This window comes from Pseudomyrmex gracilis, unplaced genomic scaffold (assembly GCF_002006095.1).
Source record: "Pseudomyrmex gracilis isolate BER0280 unplaced genomic scaffold, ASM200609v1 scaffold_66, whole genome shotgun sequence".
Taxonomy (NCBI): Eukaryota; Metazoa; Arthropoda; class Insecta; order Hymenoptera; family Formicidae; genus Pseudomyrmex; species Pseudomyrmex gracilis.
In genome coordinates this window covers 6,941-31,694 of record NW_018020650.1, presented here as the reverse complement: position 1 = coordinate 31,694, position 24,754 = coordinate 6,941, and the positions used below count along the sequence as shown (strand labels likewise).

The window sequence follows — 24,754 nt, the reverse complement described above, 5'->3', positions numbered from 1 at the left end:
TGTTTCATAAAATAAAGACTTTATATATTCTCTCGGTTTGAACAGTATTCTATGCGCAAGCGCACACGGAAAGATACTCGGCGATGTTGTTGTTCGAGAGGTAAATCGGACGCGACGTTAACGTTAGAAAATACATTTGACGTTTTAGAGGCTGTAAAAATTTTATAGGGCGACTCGACGGAAACACTACGAGTTTGTTAATGCGCGCAAACGATCGTTAGGTCCGGAGACGATAATTAATTATTCTGCCGATAATATCGAAACCTAGAATGACGAACGCGCGCTCGCAGACGGTTAAATCGATCATTGCGAAATCGTCAAACCGCCGGAATAATCAGTTTTCAGTCGGCGCACACGCGATGTTTATTGTTTCGTACGAAAATAAAATCTCTCGCATTCCGCATATAAGGAGAAACTCCGTCATTACTCCCGTAACGACTTTTCCCTCCATTATATACGTGGAACAAATGTCTTCCGCGTAAAATAATTACATCTCTCGTTTTAACGTCAACGTTACATTGCAAGACAACCCTTACGTAAAGTGACGTACTCGCCGGTCACACACACACACATCCGATCGCCGATCAAAGATCGGCAAACGTACGCGCGCGAGAGCACGGGGGTTCCCCCGATAATCTTCCGCGCTGACGGCGGTGCGCCTCGATTGTCAAGGAAATCACAGTGATTTGTAATAATGCGCGCGGGCGCGCGCGCGCGCTCGCGTCTGCGCGGAAAGTTCACGATGTTATCCTTCGCGGTCCTGCGGCGAGTAGCGGTCCCTGGGACGTCCCGGGGCGCCAGGATCAGCGGCCGCGGGTCACTCCCGCGCAATCAGTCGATCATTATCGCGGCTGTAATGATTCGAGGAGTGCTCGGCGCGCGTGAAGCCGAGCTCAAAAGACCGAGATCGGCGAGAGATCGGTTATCCTCTTTCGTCGGTTTGTGTCCTCCCGGCAATATTGGCGAGCGCGCAACGGTGATCGAGGCGTGGAGTCCGCCAAGACGATACCGTACGTCGCGACCTCCATTATCCGGACAGTCGATTAATTAACGACCAGCTCGGATTAATGGACCGATACGCGAACAGACGCGCAACCCGGTCATCGGCAAGAAATTGCGACGAAATTGCGAAAAATGAACGATGAAGTTGTTAAATCTCAGTCGTCTTTGCGAAAACCGATTCTGCGGGTTGTGTTTCCCGACGATAAATTGGATCGGCAAATACGGATCTGCATCGATTTATCGCTGCATTCGCCACGCCTTGGCTAATTGACGGCGCGCGAGATACGTTATTCGTCCTCCGCTCTTCTTCGGCCTCTCGGACTGTCTCGCGATCTCTCCGCGAATGTTTTCGTTCTCCTCTTCGAGGACGCGTTTGAAAACGCGACATCCGATCGCGCCGCGATCGTAAAAGCGAATCGACGCTTTAATGAGTCGATTATTTAATCGCTCACCGGATTCCCCAGAGTCACAACCCCCTTTTTTTCGAGAGAGATCTCACCGCGGCGAGACAGTACGATGCGCGTTTCGTTTATTCCTTACGTGTAAATCTCGTGATCAGCTAAAGTTGTCGCAAGAAAATTGCAGTCGCGGGAATGTAATTCAATCGTGGAATATCAGCGGCCGGGCTGCGGCCCCGTCCGGTGGGATCTAGATGAACTCATCAAGGACGCGCTTCGGTAGAATCTCAATTAAGGCTAAATTGCCCCGTGTGGGGAGAAAATGGAGTGCGAACAGGGGGCGCGCACGGTGGTGGTGTGTATATATATATATATATATATGTATATATAAGCGAGTGAGAGACGAAGAGAACGAGAGGTGAAATGCGCGCGATGAGGAGGAACACACCGACGACGGGGAAGTGAGAGAAAGGGTCTTCGAGTTCATTCCGCGAATGGAAGTCGAAGACCTCGGAGCGAAACAGCATTCCGAGCCACACTTGATTGGTTTTGGCGGAGTCGCGCCGCCTTCCCGGAGGTCGGGTCAGGTCACTTCAGGGTTCCTACGTGACTCTCTTCCTCTCTTTCTTTTGCTCCCTGCTCTCCTCTTCTCTCTCTCTCTCTCTCTCTCTCTCTCTCTCTCTCTCTCGCGGTATCGAGAAGTATATGCAACTATAAACTCCGTGGCCCACACCTCGCCGACGATGTATCGCGCCGGTCGTCATCGGCGCTGATTAACGAGTTACAAGTAGAAGAGCCGGCTCGCGATTTGTAAGTCGTCGAAGAAGCGACGTCTCTCGATCGAGAGCCCCGCTGTCACGGTTTAATTATCGACTGTGACCCGCGCCTCGACCTCACGCAGAACTCAATTGTCAGCGTGGAACCGTAGCGTCACATCGGGGTACGCACGTTTGATATTCGAAATTTGTCTCGCAAAGAGAATCTTTCGAGCTTATGTGTTTTTTTTTTTTTTAACGACGCGTGTCGATTTGACTACCACTAATTAATTAGCGTCGCGTATATCATTCCCAGACGCCGCGAACGACATTAATACGCGAGCTTACTGCGCCTCGGTTGGAGGTAGCAATTACGTAAGCGGGCTATAATTTTTGGAATGATATTTCGAGAGAGGCAGACGAGGCAAGAGAGGGACATATGCGGTAAAAGTGGGCGAGGGGGATAGCAGTCGCCGGAAGTTCTCTCGCATCTGTAATTATCCGACCATAGAACGGAACGCCATTATGCTGACTGTCGGTTAACGGTCTTAATGGATATCGGTCCGGCGGCGGCTCGGCTCGTTATCCCTAATTTATGTTTGACCAAGCCGTCTTTACGCCTCTCCTTTCTCTCTCTCTCTTTCACCGATCTCCTTTTCTCCTTGACTTGGCGTTTTTGTCCTAATCTTCCTAACGTTCTCTTTTCGCGCGCCGATCTTTGTTTCCACAATGACTTTAATTAAAAACAAAAAAGATAATTACACGTTGCACACGAAACGCCAATATTACGGGAAGAAGAAGAAGAAGAGGAGACCCAAGGTTTTACATCTGTTCAACCCATTCGTTTCTTTTTTCTGAATCGAAAGTTACCGGCTTGATAGATGCCGGAAAAGAAGCTGCCGCCGCTTGTGATGTTACGCCGCGAAGATCTCCCGCGCGACGTGACTCCAGGTGATCCCTTCATCTTGGCGCGGGGTACGTCTTCGCGCACATATCCTTCTCTTCGGCAACTCGCGAGTCCGATTTCAAGACAGTTAACTTAATTATCGTTGTTGCGGCCCGCTCGGGAAACGAGACGGGAGATATCTTGCCGTCGATCGAGCCCAAGGATGAGGTTGATCGAAGAAATAGGGAGTGGACGAGACAGAGTGGGAAAGGATACACACTGTGTGAAAGAGAGAGAGAGAGAGAGAGAGAGAGAGAGAGAGAGAAAAAGAGAGATAAGCGCGATATGTACGCGCGTCGGCACGATGTCGGACGATCCAGGTAAGGTAGGTCGCTGTCTTTCTCGGGCGTGTTCGTGTCCGAAGCCGACCTTCGGCCTCTCCTATATACGAGTCCGGTGAGGTTGCTTGGCACGGACTGGATCTACGGTACCGCTATCTGCTGCCGCCCTCCGCGCGGTCCGCTGCGAGAACGTAAAATGGCATCGCTACCCTACATATCTGAGCCGCGCCACGTATCCCCGCTCTTTGAATATTTTCCACGCGAGCGTTACGCCCGAGTCATTTCTCACGTCAAAATCTAACATTTCGTCGGGAAATCGGATTGAATCCCGCTCCTAGAACATTTTTTTACGCGAGTGTTTTTTAATGAAGTATGGTAGAGGCTTCAAATTTTTCCAAAAAATCAAGGAAGTGATAGGGTCTAAATGTGAGTCTAAGAAACAAATGTTAATGTGTAGAAATTTCAGATTGTATTTAAATTAACTTAACGTTTACGTTTCGATTCGGGTCATCTTCAGACAAATTATAAGAAAATTTCCCGCGCAACATAACAAAAAAAGCATAAATAATAGGAGTGAGAAATGAGTGATTACAATAAATAAATGATTGGCGGCAAACTCACACTTAAGAAAAATAAATAAAAGTATTAAAATATCGTGTCAGACTCGCCATAAGTTGTCCATGAAATCTCAGTCAGAAGATGATAAGAGTTTGAAATAATCGTTGGGGTGTATTTTTTTAAAATAAGAATAACAAATATCCGACAAATTGTCCACCAACGAGATCGCTAATTAACATCTCGGATCGAATAAGAAAGAGAGAGAGAGAGAGAGAGAGCGCGAACAGGTTCGTCAGCTCCTCGGAAATCGTCGAGCTGCGAAGAGCCTTCGGCTCTGAAACCAGCCTTTGATTTCCTCGCTTTGAACGCACACACTTTACTTCCTACTTGAATCCTATTTCTCGCTTGTAACGACGCGATAAGGTGAGAAAACAGCGCCTCGGAATTTTCACGTGTTTATTAACTTCGAATTGATTTTCGACAACGTTTACATTCAAATTTAATCGCGTGGTTTGCACGACAATTTCGAGGTTTATCGAGCGCGAATTATACGAGCGACAATAAAAACCGAACCGCCGCGGGAAATGTGCAATACGCGCGACCACGTTGTTCCGAGACTCCGCGAATCCGACGTAAATCTCACATTGAGAACGCGGTGCGCAAGCCTCATTAGAGACCCGTTTCGATCAACTCCCCGTCGTTTTTGATCGCGCGCTAACGACGCGTCGAATCAACTCTCGATCGATCGTTCGTTTCAAGAGCTCTTTCACGGGATTCCGAGAATCACGGCTGTGTGTGTTGAGCGCCGTATTTAGGCGTTATCGATTTCTCAAACGCAAACTCTTCTATCTCGAATATATCGTCGCAGAACCGGAAACATTTTTGTCGTCGTTAATTAGAGTCACTTCGATTTCTGAAGAACTGAACGATCGAACGTATCTCTCGCGTACATAAATTAGAGGAGCAAAGTTCCCCGACGTGATCGTAACTTTGTGCTGTTAATGAAATCTCCTCGGTCGAATCTTATCTTATCGATCGATGTTCCGCTTCCTGAGAAAACATCGAACGTCGTAACCCGCGTTGTTCTCAGGACTTGTTTGTTGACGTATTCAACGCGAGTCCCATTTCATAAATCAACGAAGCAAATACATGGTTAATTTCTGACAACGTGACGGTACTTTTCATAATTAATTGAAGTACCAGGTCGCGGCAGTCAAATGTAACCGTGTGGCCGAGGGTTCGTAATAACGAGCTGATCAAAGCCAGACCGAGGAGAAACAGAGATGGAGATAATCGTAATTTAAGCGTAGCAATGATGTTATCAGAGTGACACACTTGCGGAGATCCTCCTTAATGGCGTGGTAATGACGCGGTCGTTACATCCCCGATAAAAGCTTCATTTCCATTCTATCAAATTGTCGACTGCGCGCGCGAACGCATCTGCGAAGCGCAGCTGCAATTTTCGGTATTTTTACACCTCTCTGGGATTCCGCGAAGATGAAGAGAGCTCGTTCAATTATATTCCTACACGACATTCGTCTTGTTGAAATTGGAATAACTCGAGTCTAGGTCGTTCGGCGGTAATTGCCGGACTGCTTTTTGCGCGGTCTGTGAGAAATTCCATATCCGCCGAGTCCGATTTGCCAAGTTGTGCGTTGGATGTGCAACTTTATTGCTCTCTGCGGGATATACTACTTATAACGCTCTCCGCGCGCACGCGCGAATTTACGAGATTTACGTGGGTTATTAAACTTTTTTTTGAGCTACTTTCGATGCAAGTAGCATCGAAGCTCATAACTCAGCTCAACTTTCTTCTAACTGCGCGTCGTAAGGATATTTTATTTTAAATGCGAGATTTAATTAATTTAATTATCTTGATGAGAATTTAATTTAATTGAGATTGTTTTTTGTCGACCGTTAAACGCGCGCAACAATTTTTTCCATTTGCGCGCAAGAAGAATTTATAAGGTTCGAAATGTTCAGTTTGAATGTAACATTTGGCAACGGAATAAAAGAATGCGTTTTCCAAAGAGAAGGTTTCGCGTGGAACAAATTGACACTGACTGTCGGTAAAGTGTTTTCTTGCTTGCATTCATTACCACAGCAACATCCGAGAAAAAGCCTCTGACACGATTGCGACAAAAGTCATTCATCGTGTCCACATGAATTTCGTCACGTCCAAGGATGGTGAAAAAAAAGCGCGGACGGACGCGGAGGATGGAAACCTTCGTAATGACGCGATACTTGTGTTTTGCGCTCGCTCCGTACGGTTCGCGCGACACGTTTTCTCATAATTCAACGGTCCAATTGTTTCGGCATACCGTTCTGCTTTTGTGTCGCTGCGCCACTCTCGAGAAAAACGCGTGCAGCGTTCGATAAATATCGTTTGTCTTAACGACCTCCCCCACCCGTTCGATTTTCACTACGTAACGAATCGCGCGTCATTTAGCGAAAACGTCATTAGAAAACGATACGAACGTCGGGCCGAGCCTTAACTTAACGGACGCGAAGCGACGTTCTCATCGCGAAGGGATTGATTCCCGTAGTCGATTTGTTGATACGACGGATGATCGGCGAAGTGAATCGCACTAATCGAAACCCGGACGGGAGTGCGCGCGCCGATTTAATCTCAGAATTCCCATCTAATTGGATTAGAGGCTTCTCCGGTTCTCATTCGTCATCGTTCAAATTTCTCGTCTCTCTCTTTCTTTCACGAGGTCGAATTGCGGGACGTTTCTCTTCCATCGGATGTCCCCGGCCGTATTCTGGACGGGTTTTCTCGACGATTCTCGGTGGATGTTCGTTCGCGACGAGGGTATATCAAAGAATCGGCCGACCTGACAATGCCGACAGGTCCGGTTTAATGGGAGAGGGGCGGGGAGGGAGAAAGGTAGATCTTGTAGACGAGGAACGCTTTCGCGGACGTTCGTTCCTTTTAATTTCCTTTTCATCTCGCTACGTACACACATTACGTACACGCATCTCGTTCTTTTACGCTCGCAATCTTATTTACATCGTTCGGACGATCGTCGGGGGCATCATTATCAGCAATCACGATCGGCTTATTAATCCTCGCGAATGTACGCCTACCAGCGCGAGCAAATCGAGTCGCGATTTCAGACGCGAGGCCGCAAACGTTGCGGCGACGGACCGTTACGGTCTAAGGCTGCGGAGAGAGGGTTTCGCGAACAACGAGCGGTCGACGTAAGTGTGGCACGGCGCGCCTGGGGCCTCCTCGGTGTATGGAGGTTACGAAGAAGAAGTCGAAGCCGCGGATGCAGCAGCGGTCGTCGATATCCTGACCACACCCACGTTCTCTCTTTCTTTCTCTCTCACCTCGGCGTTTTCCTTTTTTCTCTCACAGCGACGAAGAGAAACGACTCCGTTCTCAGATTTCTCTCTCGCGGGGCGACCGCTAGATCGGGCGAGCGCATTTGCATCCCGAGTACGAGCGAGCAGGCTGTAACACGCTTGCTCCATTTGCAGAACGAGAAAAAAAGAGAGAGAGAGAGAGAGAGAGAAAGAAGTTCGTTCCACGCGAGCTCCTTCGTCGCGGCGGGTTCGAAATGTTAACATCGCCGTGGAAACGCGCTCGGTGTTTAAACTTTACTCTCGAGACAGTCGTAAATACACGCGATAGCGCCGTGTCCTAGGACCTTCCTCGTTTGTATCGCGCGTCGTGGGGCTGTGTATGAATTTCAACGCCGTGTTCTGTGTGAACTGGTTTCTTCGCACCGCTATAGCGCGCACAAGTCGGTCGTTAATGGCAACCGACTTCACCGCGCTGTCGCAACACACCCCGGTGCGATGTCGTAATAGATTTTACCGTAACTTATGCCACGAGGGGAAACGCGCGATTTAGATTCGATAAAATCGTTATCTGTGAATCAATTTTCGCCGTTCCTCTCGCGATCGCGTAACGAATTATCGGAGAAGTGTTGTTATCGAACGCGGCGAGAACACCTCATTCCCGGCTCTTGTTCCTCCTACGGAGGATTCGATCGTCGAAAAGTAGCTCGGGTGTCGATAAATCGCATCCCCGGCATTCCAGGCGTGGGATATTGCCGTAATGCCAGTAACACATGAGTCGCCACGCCCCAAACAATTACCAAGAAGTCGACGCGATAAATCAGCCGTGAAAACCGTCTGTATGTACGAGCGAAGCGTGTGTAGCGCCACGCTCCGTTGGCGAGAATGGAAGAGAAGGGATATCTCGTGCGTTTGAATCGCATACGTACGATCGTTCGTCGGAAAATCGAGAGTCGCTTTAACATCCGAACCCGAGAAAGAATCGATCAGCGAGATAGATAAAAGTGTTCGCCGCTAATCGGCACAGACTTGAATGAAAGAGACACGCGAATGAAGAAACAACACGTCGCGGCCGCGACGGACTTAATGAAATAAAACTTAAAACTATTTTCGTGGCGGTTGCTACTTGCTTAATCATGACCAGGAAACGGTACCCGTGAGAAAAAGGCTGGCAATGTGCTGATCTAAGCGCTCGCTTCGTTTCGCATTTGCCTTCGCGGACGCCGACCCTGTCTCCACACGTCTCGGCCGGGCGTGCAGTACACGCCACACCCAGGTCACAGCACCTACGGTTGAAGCGGCTTTTTTTTTCTTCCACGGGGGGTTTCTCTCCCCCCGCGCGCGAGAGATCCCGATACGCCATCTCCGTGACTGAGTCACTTTGCCCAGACGTACCAGAGTGCGGCGCGACGACTCGTTCTCACTTCTCGGCACGGTGACCGCGACATTTGTTTCCTATCGCAATCCGTTCAGGAAAGAAAAAAGAGTCTTTTGTATACGGAGGAATTTTTTATCTGATTAGGTGTGTGATCGAGTACGATCATATGTAAGATCGTTTCAGTCTCATATATGACATTTATAACATTTATATAATTTATATATTATATAATATTTTTTATAATATTTTATACACAACATATAATTAAAATATATAACTAGATGTAAAATTTGTTTACGTACGAAGAACTTTTTTCTTTACATCGAACACTCGAGTTTTCAATATATGGTACGTCCTATATGTTTTAAATTTTTTGAAAAGAGATTCTATGTTTTTTTTTTTTACATGTGAATATCAAGAAAGAGAGTATATTTAATTTGCATCATCTGTTGCTTTTCTTTTGACTGCTTTATTCGTTCGTTTCTTCATCTCTCACTCCTCGTTCTTTTCTCGTTTTGCACGCGCAGAGAAAGGTCGATCGGCGTACGTTACGCCTTTCGCGTCCCCGCCTCCTTCTTAGGTAGGTAGTCCTGGTAGCCGGTTCATCGTCGACTTCCCGCCGAGAGAGACGCCACGTTTTAATGAATATTACGCACGCACGCGGTATCCGCGTGCTTTCGCGCGATAGCCGAAACGCGCATCTTACGCGATCTAACTCTTGCCGATCATGTGTGTGCGAACTTGTTTTTTTGTCGTAAGCGTTCGCTTTCGTCACGGAATCTTTTCTAAATAAAATCGATCGAAAAAGCTTTCTCGCTTACGTTCTCGCGAAACTCATTTTTCACTCGGATTGATCCAGCTGATACTCCCGGAGACTTTCCTCATTCATCCGACACGTCGCTGTTCGATCGGCGTCTGAATTCAATAGCCTGTGGTGTGGTGCGTGAGTTTCTACGCGCAACAACCGTGACGGCGAGCCACACGCAGAAGGATGATTTCTTTCTTCTGCGACAAGAGCGTGTACCTCATAAATCGTCGTTTGCTTCCAGTCGTGACAAGTAGCCCAGATGATCGGTGCACACCTGTGTGCGCGCGATATGAAACGCATATAAAATAAACGAGAATAGAATGGAATTTCTATTGAACGCGCGTAAGAAATTCGTCAAGTCCGACGTGTAAGATCGCACGGTGAAAAAAAAAATTCTATGTATTCTTAAGTTGGCTTCTCGTTTCCCTGTCGAGCCTATCGAAGCAGCCGAGCTCGATCGCGCTGCTCATATCGAAACGTTCGATTAGGCGTGTTCGATTCGCGCGCGCGAGGGAACAGGACGCGACCGGTGTGTGTAATCGTAAAACGAGAGAGCCTGATTGCGTAGGATATTACAACCTAGAGAGTTTTCTCCGACCGCGGAGGATTCTGTTAAGGCGCTCGAGCGGCTAAATCGAGGCGGTAATTAGATCGCCCGTGAAAAATCCCACCGTCGGATTTGCATAATCCAATCGGATTACGCTCGTGGCGCACGAACAATCAGTTACGGCTAAGCTGAAACCGGTCGGCGATTTTCACGGGATCACTCCCGTAAAGTCGTAACTTTCCGGGAGAAAGAGGGGAAGAGAGTTTCTGCTCTATTACCCGACTAATTAGCGTTCGCGATTCGACGTGCGAATTTCCATCCGTGCTGTTCCCCTTATCGAATCGATCGGTGATCCAAGTGATCCGCGTTTACTGTTTTTCAATGTTTGAATAATTTTAAGAATGTAAAAATGTTTTTTAAATTTCTTTTTAAATTTGTCAAATTAAATCCTTGTTTAAATCTCTTTGAACTTATTAAATTTAATTTTCGAACGTTTTATTCTGTAAAAATACGGCAAACGCCAATAAACAATTAATCATTTATGACTGAGACAGAAAAAAGGGTAACTTACACGCTTTAACGATCGTGTTTTTCTCGCGTCATTACCGATACGTTTCGTCGGCGTAAAACTCGACGCGGAAACGAAGACGAATTCGCGGTTGACAGGCCACGTGTGGGCAGCTCATTTCGTATTCACGAGGGTTTCGCGAGCGTAGGAAGCGTATCTTCTTCCCGGACCAGCCCTTGTAGCGGGAGAGAACTCGCTGACAAGCCGAAAGGAAACGATCTTCGAGCGGCCTGCGCGCGCAGACAGATGCGAGCCGCAATTAGTCTCCTCGAGACTTGAGTGGCGTTGCAAGGAAAAGAGGAATCTACGCAATTTGCATAATCCTCTCCGTTGTAACACACGAGCTGTACCATAGAACTATTTCCCTCTCTTCATCCGGAGACGTTCCTTCTTCCTTTCCGCTTGAGAAACGCGCTTTTCTTATCTCGAAGTTCTTTTCTTCGGCCCGGTCTTATCCGGCCAATTTGGCGCAATTAAGCGCAAACAATTTGTGAAGTTCCGGCACTTATTTGACGCGTTTATATACCGGCCACTTTTTCACCCACCCCCGTTTTCTGATTCTCCGCAACTTACTTGGATTCTGGAAGTAACGACGGCGGAGTGAGAGACGACGGAGAGAAGAAAGAAAGCGACGGAGATGAAAGAAAGAGGAGGCAGAAGGAGAGTTCCGATCTTTGCGGTGTCCCCTCATTTCCTTGATGAGGAGCCTCTGATGGGTCCTCTTTTTCATTCGATTCGGTAAATAACACAGCCAGCCAGCACCGTCGCCGGCAATTCGACTTCTTGGCCTGCGCGACTCGTCATTATGTCGTCGCGCATTAACGTCATCATGAGGACAAGGGAGAGGGACAGCGGCCGGATAAGAAAAGTCGAAGACTCCGGCACGAACAAGGAATATGCGAAAAGAGAGAGAGAGAGAGAGAGAGAGAGAGAGAGAGAGCAAACGAATGTTGCTTACTCAGGTAGCCAGCGGACCATCTTCTCCTCCCTTTCTTCTGTCTCCTCCCGAGAGACCGTTAATCGCTAAAATGCAACTCGTCGCAGGTGCTCGACGTCTCTCACCCTCCGCCCCGGCTTCTCATTTGATAGAAACTGACCTCAAGCGATAAGTCGAAATCCCCGACTGTGTTGTTGTTATCGATATCGCTAATAGACGGTGAAGGTGAATGTAATCTGTTCCGCTATCGACGATCGGTGATGATGCTTCCGCGTTCGTGAAGAAAATACACGCGGCACAAAAATAAAAACGCTGCTGTACCAGACTCTCTCGTCGTATCACAAGTGTACAAAGTTTTTACAAGGCGCGGCAAGCGTATCTTTCGAGAATAGTACTTGCGGCTTTCATACGATACGATGTCAATCATCATCGGATTGAGATGTCGGAGCGAAATCATCATCGATATAAATGATCTCGTCTGTGTTACGAGAATCACGTGTCTGCTAAACCTAAAGCGATACAAATCATGAGATTTTTCCTTAGGCGAACGATCGCGGCCAATAATCGTGTAAACGAGTATCTTCCTTTCTCTCTTTTCACTCGGCGGAATTGTGATCGTTACAAGATTCGATCAGCTTCGCTTTAGAGAAGATTACGCAGGGATATATATCCGCTCGAAGCGATCCGCAACCACATCGCTGTTTCGAACTCGCGAGTTATTGCGCTGTTAATTTCGCATTAAAAGTTCGAAACGTCCTTCTCAACAATTGTTCGGCGTACTGGAAGATAATTTAGGAAAACGAACGATGTTTAATGTTTCGCGCGATTTTTTTTTTTTTGCAACACAAGTCACCAGTGATTGCGTTTAACAATTTTCATTAAACTGCTAAAAAAATTACTTTGTTTGAACACAAGGTATATATTTTTGTTTAACTCCCGTTAAAAATTGAATACAAGTATATGTGTATATGTGTAAATTATTCAGAAGCAAAAACCGCTCGCACGATGCATCACGCAACAAACAAAACGGAACTTCACATTCGAGCGCATTCGCCGTAAATGTCCGAAGAAGCGAAGAAGCTGCTTCCTTTGGGAGATTATACCGGTGCGCTGGTTTCCGCCGCGGGCCAGAAGTTGGATCTCTCGTTGGCGAGAGAGGCATGAAGGAAATCGCCGCCGTGTATCCTCTCACGAATCCTGGCAGCGTAGAAAATGAGCTGAATTTACGGCCTCTCGCTCGCGCGCGCGCGTGTAAAAGATACGTTCCTCCGGGTCATTCGCGGTAATAATGACGCGAGCAGGTGGAGAGACGAAAAAGGTTATCGAGAAAGCAACGCGCACTGTTCAGCAATTAAATACCAGGATAATTAAATAACAGTCTGGTAATTAAATAATAACCAAACTTTTTTATTTTTTATATTAAATAAAAATCAAAAGATATTATATGTTATAATATCTTAATTTTTTATATTCAATATAAAGAATAAAATTTTTAACGTTTATTACGGAAAAAAAAAATTTGCTATTACATGACCAGCAAAAACAACAAACTTTGTTAAGTCTGAAATTTTGTTTTATCAACAAAACGTTTTGTTGGCACAACAAAAATCTCAATATAAACTTAGCGAATTTTTTTCGCTGGCCTTTGTGGAACAACTAATTTTTTTATCTTCGTTTTAATAATCGACGAACAATCGAGTGTTTAGCGCTCTGTCTGTTAAAGTAACCATTTATTTTTGTCGTGCACATCGAGCTTTGAGCGGCGAATTCAGCGATCGATAAGAGAGAAAGAGACAGAGGACTTTACATTGCTCCACAATCCCGGTACCGCTAGATGCTCGGTTGGACGTACCGAACCCGGAATCGATTCGAGCGGAATCAGTCGCGTCGAAATTGCAGCAAATGGAACGGTGGCTCCGCCAGTCTCCGAGCGGGAGACTCTTCGGTGCACGGAAGACTCATCATCTTCATCATCATTCCGACACACACACACACACTCACGTGAGTCCGTTCCGCGCGCTTCTCCCACGCAAGATCCTCTTCTCCCTCCGGTATTCAGAAATAAATCAGCCGCCTCTCTCGCCGCATTGTTGCACCGTACGAATTGATTTGCATCGGTTCTAGGATCGGATTTATAATGCGATTCGATTCCGCCTGGAGTTGATTTCTTATCCGAGTAGCTCGCCAAGTCCGCGATGGATCGATGATGGCTCATCTCGCGATGCTATATTCCCGTTATATCTTCTGTAAAATAATAAATATAAATTCTCTCTTCTTATAAAGAACTTTTTGTAAAAAATAAAAAACTATTACAAGTCTCTCTACTTTTATTTAATAATAATAATAATTAAAAAAAACTGTTCGACGCGCGAACAGGTGTGCGAGTCGAACGAATTTCCTTTGTAAATCGCTGACTTAATAAATAGTATCTCTAGTGTGTTGCGGCACGCAAAAAACTTCGGCCGACGGTTTTACAGACCGACAATCAGATCGATCGGTGCAACGCTTTATTTGTGAATCGGCAGCTATTCATTTGGGTTCGCGGAAAGGATTGACAAGTGAACATTACGTGCATTAGAAAGGAGGCGTGGACGGCTGGGTTCTATCTCGCAGGATGCGTCGCTCGATGAAGGATAATACCAGCTCCCGAAGTGAGGCCCAGACACGCGCGTGTGGCGAACTCCGGGATGCATATCGAAGAAGCTAAAAAAAACAAAAAGACATTTCTCTCGCGAGAGAGCGAATCGCTGTTTCTTTCACTGCGGGGAGGAGATCCCTTCCCCCCTCCGTTGATCCCAAAGTAAATTAATGTCTTCAAGACGCTCTTTCTCTTTCGAAGTTGTTAATAATAGCGTCGCGTCGAGGAAATTGAGCGGCTTATTTGAGAATTAATTGCGACTTTACGAACTAGTTTGTATCCGTCCATTTGATATTAGCGAACGGGACTCTGTGGGTTTCACCTGCAGTTCGCTGGAGAGATAATAAAATAGATCGTGACGGCGATTATTACTATCATTCGCGCGAAAGTGTTCGGATTGACTTTGACTGGGGGGGAGGAAAGGGTGAATAAATTAAAAATAATTTGTACGTGTAGTTTTTTTGTGAAACAAAAACTTTTGGTAAAATTAATACGCACAATACAATTGCTGTAATTTTTAACTTTTGTGCGCGCAGCAATATGCGCGGTACAATGTTGCTGCGATAACGTTTGAGCAACAATAGACGCGTCGCATGATTCATATATCGAATGGAGAAGGCTTTAAGATTCGAAAGGGCGCCGCTTCGTACGTGCATTCACAAGTGAATTAGCTGCATCATTGTCTGTGCGAACGGACGGGAGGAAAAAAAGAAACACAAAATAACGACAGAATGTAAATATGATAAAAATTCGCGCGTCATCCGGTTGACGAGAATGTTTCTTCTTTCAAGGTGTCGCGATGTGGCGATGTGACGACGGAATCCCTTATATGCGCGATTCCGCTGAATCATTCTTCGATATCGAACGCGTTAAGCCGCTTATCGATCGGTTCGATGTTATACAAAAATTCTCTCACTCTCGACACTTTCAGAGGATTTATATTTGCACATAGCGCACAAACACAACGAATGAGAGATTTATAATAATTGAATAATCCCGCTCTGAGGGTTTCTTCTTAAATAACTCGTCTTCCCTTTTTCACTTGTTTTGTTTTTTTTTGTTTTTGTTTTGCATACCGACATTCATCTCATAACGTTAAAAAAATTATCTGACAAGTTTTTATGTTAATATTTTTTATAGCAATATTGTGTTGATATATATTTTATAACAATATAATTATTGATATTTTTTTTCTAATATCGTACGACGTAGAGTTTTTAATAACTTTGTTACACTGATTTAAATTGATCTTGAAAAGTTTGCAATAATTTTTTTATTTGGAAATACGTTGACTCTTTTCTTAAGAGGTGTATATGAATTTTTTAATTATCAAGTTTTCTTTTTTTTTTCGTTTATTATTACGCATGTTTACTACTATATGTTTTCGACGATTCTCTTTGCTTCCAGGATTTACAGGCGTTATGTGCGAGATCGACATAGACGAATGCGCGTCCGCGCCATGCTTGAACGGCGGCGTTTGCAGCGATCTGATCAATTCGTTCAAGTGCACGTGCGCCGACGGATTTGCCGGTTCCCATTGTCAAATCAACGTCGACGACTGCGCGTCCTCGCCGTGCAAGAACGGCGGAACTTGTCAAGACGGGATCGCCCGCTACACCTGCGAATGTCCACCTGGTTTTACAGGGCCATCATGCGAAACGAATATCAACGACTGCGCTTCCAATCCGTGCCACTCCGGAACATGCATCGACGGAGAGAATAGCTTCACGTGCAACTGCTTCTCGGGTTTCACCGGAAAATTGTGCCAGACGCAGATCGACGAGTGCGAGAGCAATCCGTGCCAGTTTGGAGGTAGATGCGAGGATCGTATCAATGGCTACCAGTGCATTTGCCGACCGGGAACGTCCGGCACCAACTGCGAGGTCAACGTCAACGAGTGTTACAGCAACCCCTGCCGAAACGGAGCCAGATGCATCGACGGCATTAACAGGTAAGGTTTGAGGAAACGAATTGAAACGATATTAAAAAAAAATAAAATGCGTTTTTTTTTTTTTTGTATTGTATATATAAAAAAGAAGAACCTACTCATAAAAAAATTGTTTTGGATTGAGAATTCGGCAAAATTGTTAATTCAGACGTGTGCGGTTTGAAGAACACAGTGCGGAACACACAATCTGGCAAAATCCTCGATTGTGCTTTACGTGTTTCGTTACGCTCTTTATTTTCGTTCTCAGTGGATATGATATCCTGTTTCCCAGGTACTCCTGCGAGTGCGAGCCCGGTTTCACCGGACAGCACTGCGAGACCGACATAAACGAGTGCGCGAGCAATCCGTGCGCGAACGGCGGTCGCTGCATCGACATAATCAATGGCTACAGATGCGAGTGCCCGCGCGGTTATTACGACGCCAGGTGTCTGAGCGACATAAACGAGTGCGCGAGCAATCCGTGTCTGAACGGCGGCTCTTGCGACGACGGGGTGAACCAGTTCATTTGTCGTTGCCTGCCCGGTTACGGCGGCAAGCGATGCGAAGTGGACATAGACGAGTGCGGCTCGAACCCCTGCCAGCACGGAGGCACGTGTATCGACCACCTGAACGGGTACAGCTGCAAGTGCCTGCCCGGTTACACCAGCACCAATTGCGAGATCAACGTCGACGACTGCGCCAATAATCCCTGCCAAAACGGCGGATCCTGCATCGACCTTGTCAACGACTACAAATGCGTATGCGAGTTGCCCCACACCGGCAGAAATTGCGAGGACAAACTGGATCCTTGCTCGCCGAACAAGTATGATTTTTTTTTTTTTTTTTTTTTAATATAAGCTCGCATATATTTACAATTTATTTAATATACTACTTGAAGTATTTCTTCCATTATTACACGCTGCGCAACTACACTCGCGCGAAATTATTGTCGTACTTCAGCTTGTCTCGGTTTTTTTTCTTTAAGCATATTACAGTTTTGCTCGATAATAACATCCGCTTCTTTAAGAGCTTCGTTTTAATTTTATATCCGACGATAAAGCGTGCCCGTATGGGATGATCCACATGATAGAACGACTTTGCGATGTTGCTGTGTCACTTTTCAGGTGCCATCACGGAGCGAAGTGCTCGCCGTCGTCGAATTTCCTCGAGTTCGCATGCACGTGTACAGTCGGCTACACAGGCAGACTGTGCGACGAGGACGTGAACGAATGTGTGGTGACGTCGCCTTGTAGAAATGGTGCCACTTGCGTGAACACAAACGGTTCGTACATTTGCATGTGCGCGAAGGGCTACGAGGGCCGTGATTGCATCATCAATACCGATGACTGTGCATCATGTAAGTATCCAGCCGCCGTGCCGGCCGTTTCCTCGTCTCTTATTTGCTACAGATGCGAATCCTCGCTTTCGTTAAAGAGAGTCTCGACGCGAATTTACGCGAGAGCGTCAGCAGACGCGTTTTATCGCGCGACAACACGGATTAAATAAAAAACGCGTTTTAAATCAATGTTGAGCAACATTTGAAGGGTCTTCTTTTCTTTTCTTACAGTTCCTTGTCAGAACGGCGGCACTTGTCTGGATGCTGTCGGCGATTACACGTGTTTGTGCGTGGACGGTTTCAGCGGCAAGCATTGCGAGATCGACATTGACGAGTGTCAGTCGCAACCATGTCTAAACGGAGCCAGTTGCAGGGAATACGTCAACTCGTACACGTGCCAGTGTCTTCTCGGCTTTTCCGGAATCAATTGTCAGACCAACGACGAGGATTGCGCCGAGAGCAGCTGCATGAACGGCGGCAAATGCATAGACGGCATCAACAACTACACGTGCATCTGCAAACCCGGCTACACCGGCTCCAACTGTCAGTATCGCATCAACGAGTGCGACAGTTCGCCTTGCAAGAATGGCGCCACTTGTCTCGAACAAGGAACGCATTACGCGTGCCACTGTCCCTACGGTTACACAGGTCAGCGTTGCGACGAGTACGTCGACTGGTGCGCCGACAATCCGTGCGAGAATCAGGCAACGTGCGTGCAGCACAAGAACAAATATCACTGCAACTGCTCGCCCGGATGGACCGGCAAGGTATGCGATGTGGAAATGGTCTCGTGTAAAAATGCCGCCATTCGCAAGGGCGTGCCGGAAAAGAATCTCTGCAACAACGGCACTTGCGAGAACATAGGCAACAGCCATCTCTGCCAATGTCTGGAAGGCTATACCGGTTCTTACTGTCAGATAGAGATAAACGAGTGCGAATCCGCGCCGTGCCAGAATGGCGCAACTTGCAAAGACCTCGTCGGTTCATATCAATGCAATTGCGTCGCAGGTTTTCAGGGTCAAAACTGCGAGCTTAATATCGACGATTGCCACCCAAATCCCTGCCAGAATGGCGGTATATGCCACGATCTGATCAATACATTTTACTGCTCGTGTCCGCCCGGCACTCTCGGCTTCATATGCGAAGTTAACGTAGACGATTGCACACCCAGCTCGTGCCACAACAACGGCACGTGCATCGACAAAGTGGGCGGCTTTGAATGCAAATGCCCTCCCGGTTTTGTTGGGCCGAGATGCGAGGGCGACATTAACGAGTGTCTGTCGAATCCGTGTACCTCACCTGGCACTTTGGACTGCGTGCAACTAGTCAACAACTATCACTGCAATTGTAAATCTGGATACATGGGTCGTCACTGCGAGCACAAAGTCAATTTCTGCGACAGCTCACCTTGCCAGAATGGTGGCGTGTGCACCGCCAAGCACGACGGACACACATGTCTCTGTCCCAGCGATTATCACGGTGACAATTGCGAGTTCGTCGGCTCGTACTGCGACACCGCGCCGTGCTTGCACGGCGGTACATGTCGCATCATCAACAACGACGATGGTTATCGGTGTTACTGTCCGCCAGGCACAACTGGCAAGAACTGTGAAATCGACTTTCTCGACGAATGCGCGAGCAATCCGTGTCAGCAAATTAATGCTGTTTGCGAGAACTTGTACGGTGATTACGTCTGTTACTGTCCCGCCAAATGGACTGGCAAGAATTGCGAAATATACGACCCGAATTATCTTGGCGGCATATACGGTCGACCCAACTTCAACGTGCCTAAGGTCGCGAGCGAGTCAGATTTGGAACGCGAACGAAGAAAGTGTCGCGAGAACAACTGCGAGAAGAAGGCTCGTAATTTCATATGTAATGAGGAGTGTAATAATTACGCGTGCAACTTTGACGGCAATGATTGTACACTGGGCATTAATAATCCGTGGCACAACTGCACCGCAAAAATCAGTTGCTGGAATGTGTTTGGAAATGGCATTTGCGACGAGGCCTGCAACAATCCGCAATGTCTCTTCGACGGTAGAGATTGCGAGAAGAAACTTCCTCCTTGCAAGTAAGTATTTAGTTTTATTATATTACGTAAATTTATATTCAACTATATTCAACATTGAATTTTTATTTATTACGCTATTTTGTTTTGCAGTCCGATCTATAACGCGTACTGCGAAAAACATTACGCCAACGGCCATTGTGATTACGGTTGCAACAATGAGGAATGCAACTGGGATGGTCTCGACTGCGAGAGGGAACCGCCGTCGATAGCCGAAGGTGTCATCTCCGTGGTCGTGCGAATGGAGATAAAAGATTTCCGTGATCACCTCGTGGGGTTCTTGCGTAGAGTGGGACACGAGCTAAGAACAACGTTACGAGTGAGGAAGGATGAATACGGCAACGACATGATATATCCTTGGAAACACGAAAAAGGAGAACCTATTCCGACTCATTTCCGATCGCCCAAGATCGATAAGGAGAACTTGCCTGGCTCCATTGCCTTTCTCGAAATCGACAATCGCAAATGCGAGATGATGCAAGGCGCGGTCTGCTTCCCGTCGGCAAACGAAGCGGCCGAATATTTGGCTGCCACAGCATCGAGACACACGTCAACGTGGGACTTCCCTATTGAACAAGTGCGAGGCGTCATGGGGTCTCAGAGTCCAGAATATCCGGACAGTCCGACGAATTACAAATACGTTTTCATCGGTGTTGTTATTGTGGTGCTCGGCGGATTGTTGGTAGGCGTTTTGGTAACCGCACAGAGAAAGCGTGCGGTAGGAGTGACATGGTTTCCCGAAGGATTTTTGAGAACCAACAGTGGTAGCGGTCAGCGACGCCGTTCGCGTCGTCGCGGTCCAGACGGTCAGGAGATGCGCAATTTGAACAAACAGCCGTCTGTGAACTGTATGGACATGGACGTAGCGAACGGCCGAGTGCAGTCGCAGTGGTCTGATGACGAGTCCGATTTACCACCGTCAAAACGGATGCGCGCGATCGAGCCTGGTTACGCGAGTGATCACACCGCTATCACGGATTACGAGGAAACTGAGCCGCGCATGTGGACGCAGCAACATCTAGATGCGGCCGAGATACGACGACCGGACGCGGGCGGCGTGTTGACGCCACCCAGTCTGGAACACGACCAAGATGTGGACGCGCGTGGTCCTTGCGGCATGACACCATTAATGGTAGCAGCTGTACGTGGCGGCGGACTCGACACCGGTGAGGAGGAGGATGAGAGCGACGGTACCGCGGCGGTGATCGCCGATTTGGTTGCTCAGGGTGCAGATTTGAACGCCACTACAGATAAGAGCGGCGAAACATCGCTGCATTTAGCTGCGCGTTACGCTCGCTCAGACGCAGCCAAGAGACTGCTGGACGCGGGCGCTGACGCAAACTCGCAAGACAATACCGGTCGCACGCCGTTACACTCTGCGGTCGCAGCCGATGCTATGGGAGTATTCCAGATCTTGCTGCGTAATCGCGTTACGAATTTGAATGCGCGTATGCACGATGGCACTACGCCGCTAATACTGGCCGCACGTTTGGCTATCGAAGGTATGGTAGAAGATCTCATCAACGCTGACGCGGACATAAACGCTGCCGATAACAGCGGCAAGACCGCGCTGCACTGGGCTGCGGCGGTTAATAACGTCGACGCCGTGAACATACTGCTGGTGCATGGCGCAAACAGAGACGCTCAAGACGACAAGGACGAAACACCGCTGTTCCTTGCTGCTCGCGAGGGCAGCTTTGAAGCGTGCAAAGCGCTACTGGACACATTTGCCAACAGGGAGATCACCGATCACATGGATCGGTTACCGCGCGACGTTGCTAGCGAGAGACTACATCACGATATAGTGAGACTACTCGACGAGCACGTGCCAAGGTCGCCGCAAATGGTCACAGTTATTCCCAATGGTCCTCTCATGGGTAAGAGAATCTTTATATTTTTTTATAATATATTACAAAAATATATAACTTATTTCTAGATCAATCGATGTATTAGCATTTGTGTAACATGATTATTTTCTCTCTTTAGGATCTCCAAATCATCCACAATTAATCACACATCCAACTGTGATTGGTTCAGCGCCGAAGCAGACCAAATCCAAGAAGCGGCCGAAAGCGAGTGGCGCGGGAAACCCAAACAGTCCGGAATCAGAAAGCGGCGGTGCGGTAGTGATGGTAAGGCGAAAGCCATCGTTGAAAAAACCGACGACAAAACGCGGCGCGCAGCCCCCAAACCAGGAGATTCCGCAAGGCGCGGAAGGCGCCGAAGGCAACCTGCCGACGAGTCCGTACGACAGCGCGAGCCTTTACAGCAACGCCTTGCCATTGGTAGCTCACACAACGACGGCGAAGCAACCACCACCTTACGAAGATTGTATTAAGAGTCAGTCGATGAGTCTGCAACAGCTCGGTTTAGATACATTCGCGACCAATTACGGGCTGCCGTTTCACGAGCAGCTCTTAGCGTCGCATCAACGACAGCAGCAAGGCATAGTTAACACACTGTCGCCGCCGTACAGCAATCAGTCACCGCCGCATTCGGTGCAATCCAACATGACTCTCTCACCGCAGGCGAGTTACATGGGCTCGCCGTCGCCGGCGAAAAGCCGACCGTCGCTGCCCACCTCGCCGACTCATATTGCCGCTTTACGGCAGGCGACACATCAGAAACACGGCAGCATGCCGCCCATGGGCTTTGACTTCGACAATTTGCCTTACTCTTCCAGTCAGCCGCAACAACAACAGCAAATGCAGCAGACACAACCGCAGCAACAGCAGCCGCAGCAACAACAACAGCAGCAGCAGCAGAGCACGCAGCAGCAGCAGCAGCAACAGCAGCAACAACAACAACAACAACAACAACAGACGCAACAATATTATCAGTACTTGACACCGCCGTCCCATCATTCCGGCCCCGATGTCACACCGCAGCATCTCATGCAGGCACCCGAAAGCTTTCCAACGCCATCGCCTGATAGCCCGGGCCATTGGTCTTCGAGTTCGCCGCACTCGAACAGTGACTGGTCCGAGTGTATAGCCTCACCACCGAATGCCTACGGCGCCGGTGGCGGTGCTCACCAAAGTAACAAGGGCTCCGAGGCGATCTACATATGATACCAACAGCGGTGCTCACTTCCTCGCGCGAGTAAGTCATAAATTGTGAAAACGTGAAGAAAAGAGAACTGCTAACTCTGTGATTAGCTCGTTGAGTTTGAGCCTCGGACGTTCGGGAGGAACGATGATGGCGAAGACAACGACGAAGGGCTCTTCTATATAATAAAATCGATGGCAAGAAGAGGTATTTTTTTTTATCTTTCGTTTGTCGGAAGAGCTATACTATAGAAATTTGTTTTATATTAATGCGTATCGATGTTGAGCACTGAAGATTGAACAACTAAGTTGTAGTTACAATTATAAGTGCGTAATTACACACAATATTTACACATATAATTATATATAGAAATCATATGTTTTTCTATATAAAATTATTGGATAGACAATGATCTATCTACTAGTTACAATTATAAATGCGTAATTACGCACAATGTTTGGACATATAATTATATATAGAATCGTATGTTTTTCTATATAAAATTATTGGAGAAAAAAACCAACTAGCAATTGTATACTCGCAACTGTATATTTGTTCATCTGTTTTACACTAGAGAGACTATGCAAATGTATTTTGTACTCAACACTGATGCGCATAAATATATACGTGTAATTAATATATTCAATCTTTTTTCAAGACCGATTGTGCCTCTGATAAGAAGCTTAGGAAAAGTATGGATAGAGAAGAATTGTATGATATTTTTATGAAAAAAAAAAAAAAAAAATAGTATATACTATATATACACACACATATCGCGGCCAACATTGACACGCTATTGTCTTATTATCTATACAATATATTTTTGATACCGATCGATATTTTTATCATTCGTTGCAACGTACACATAGCTCAATGAATAAACGGTGCCTTCGACTTGCCGATAAGAAGATCCCTGATGGATAATAATTAAGGGAACAAGAAATCTTGCTCTAAAAATAAATTGTATATATTACGATAGAAAAAAAAACGTACGTAGGAGATTTTAGAGAAGACGCCTGTGTGTGTGTCTTGTTATTTCACAGAACAATTACATTAGTAGTACGTGTAATATTCTATTTAATATCTAGCATGTACGTGTACAATCATGTATGTACAATCCGATGAAGGAATCGGATTGTTTCTTACACTGTCTTTTATCGGCGTCTTCGATCGGAGAACATTCTGACGCGCTTTCAACGTACGGCAACTCTCAATGTAACCAGTGATATACCAGTGAGCGCGAACATTGGACGAACACTCGCGCGCGGAATAGCTGAGAATTGTGTGTGCCTTTGAGTTCCGTAGATTGTAAGATGCGCACAGAAGAAAATGCTGTTGTATTTTAAATTTATATCAAAAAGAAGCGCGCAGCGTTTTCATTAATGTGGCCTCCGGAACGGATTGGATTTTTACTAAAGTGGCGGAGATGCGAAATGTTTAACGACACAATGTGTAATGTAATGTAATGTAATTAAATGTAATGTAATGTAATGTAACGTAAAATGTGCGAAGAGACGAGAAACGCGATGAGAGTTGTGTAATCTGTACGGTTGACAGGAGCTTCGGAGAACTCATTTTTACAGCTCGCGAAAAGCGTGTATCGTTCCATACATAGACATTCCATTGCGTATGGTGCGCCAACAATTTTTCTTCAAACTCCTTATCCCGATTTTTTCTCCACTCGCGTTATTGAGAGCTTTCAGGAGATCATTTACTAACAAAGGTAGCGTTTAATCGTGTTAATCACTAGGTGTACGTGTATTGTGATCGTTTTAAATTAAGTATTCGCGGAGACGCGGAGCTGTAGAATGGTTCTCTCTAGACTCTTATCTGCCAAAGCCAAAAGAACACTTTTTTTTAGGTAATTACGGGCGCGCAATTAAATCGTAATTAAATAGTGTGTCATTGTAAGAATTGTTGCGAGCGGGACGAGAAAGAATATATATGTATGTATGATTGCGTGCGTGTGAGAAAGACAAAAAGAGAAAGAGAGAGAAGAGAATTATAATTATTGTTGCGAGATGAAGAATAAAGTTTTGCGCGCGTGTTCTTTTTTATATGCAATAAATCGATGATTTATTTCCGCAAACGCAAAACTGACATCGTCACTGATAACGTTTATCGATCTGTTTGTAAAATCGTCGGATGTGTCTGTTTTTAAAACTTTTTTTTTTATGTATATCGAGACAGAGAAATGTAAATACTCTCTTGTTCTATCCGCTCATCTCTTATGTCTTATTGTTTAAT

The 24,754-nt window shown here is 46.5% G+C and overlaps 1 protein-coding gene across 3 annotated transcripts in view; it reads left to right on the top strand.

The window, feature by feature from the left end:
* The window catches only part of LOC109854447 (neurogenic locus Notch protein), a 182,727-nt gene extending 159,473 nt beyond the window's left edge, over window positions 1–23,254 (top strand). For 2 of the 3 annotated variants that reach the window (XM_020427536.1, XM_020427539.1), the window contains 6 exons: window positions 15,533–16,076; window positions 16,321–16,875; window positions 17,177–17,409; window positions 17,620–19,462; window positions 19,553–21,336; window positions 21,446–23,254. In XM_020427536.1, the coding sequence (XP_020283125.1) occupies window positions 15,533–16,076; window positions 16,321–16,875; window positions 17,177–17,409; window positions 17,620–19,462; window positions 19,553–21,336; window positions 21,446–22,530 (6,044 nt within the window). In that variant the 3' untranslated portion in view covers window positions 22,531–23,254. The remainder of the gene's footprint in view (window positions 1–15,532; window positions 16,077–16,320; window positions 16,876–17,176; window positions 17,410–17,619; window positions 19,463–19,552; window positions 21,337–21,445) is intronic. The other variant, XM_020427537.1, reaches the window with a different exon arrangement.
* The last annotated feature ends 1,500 nt before the right edge of the window (window positions 23,255–24,754 follow it).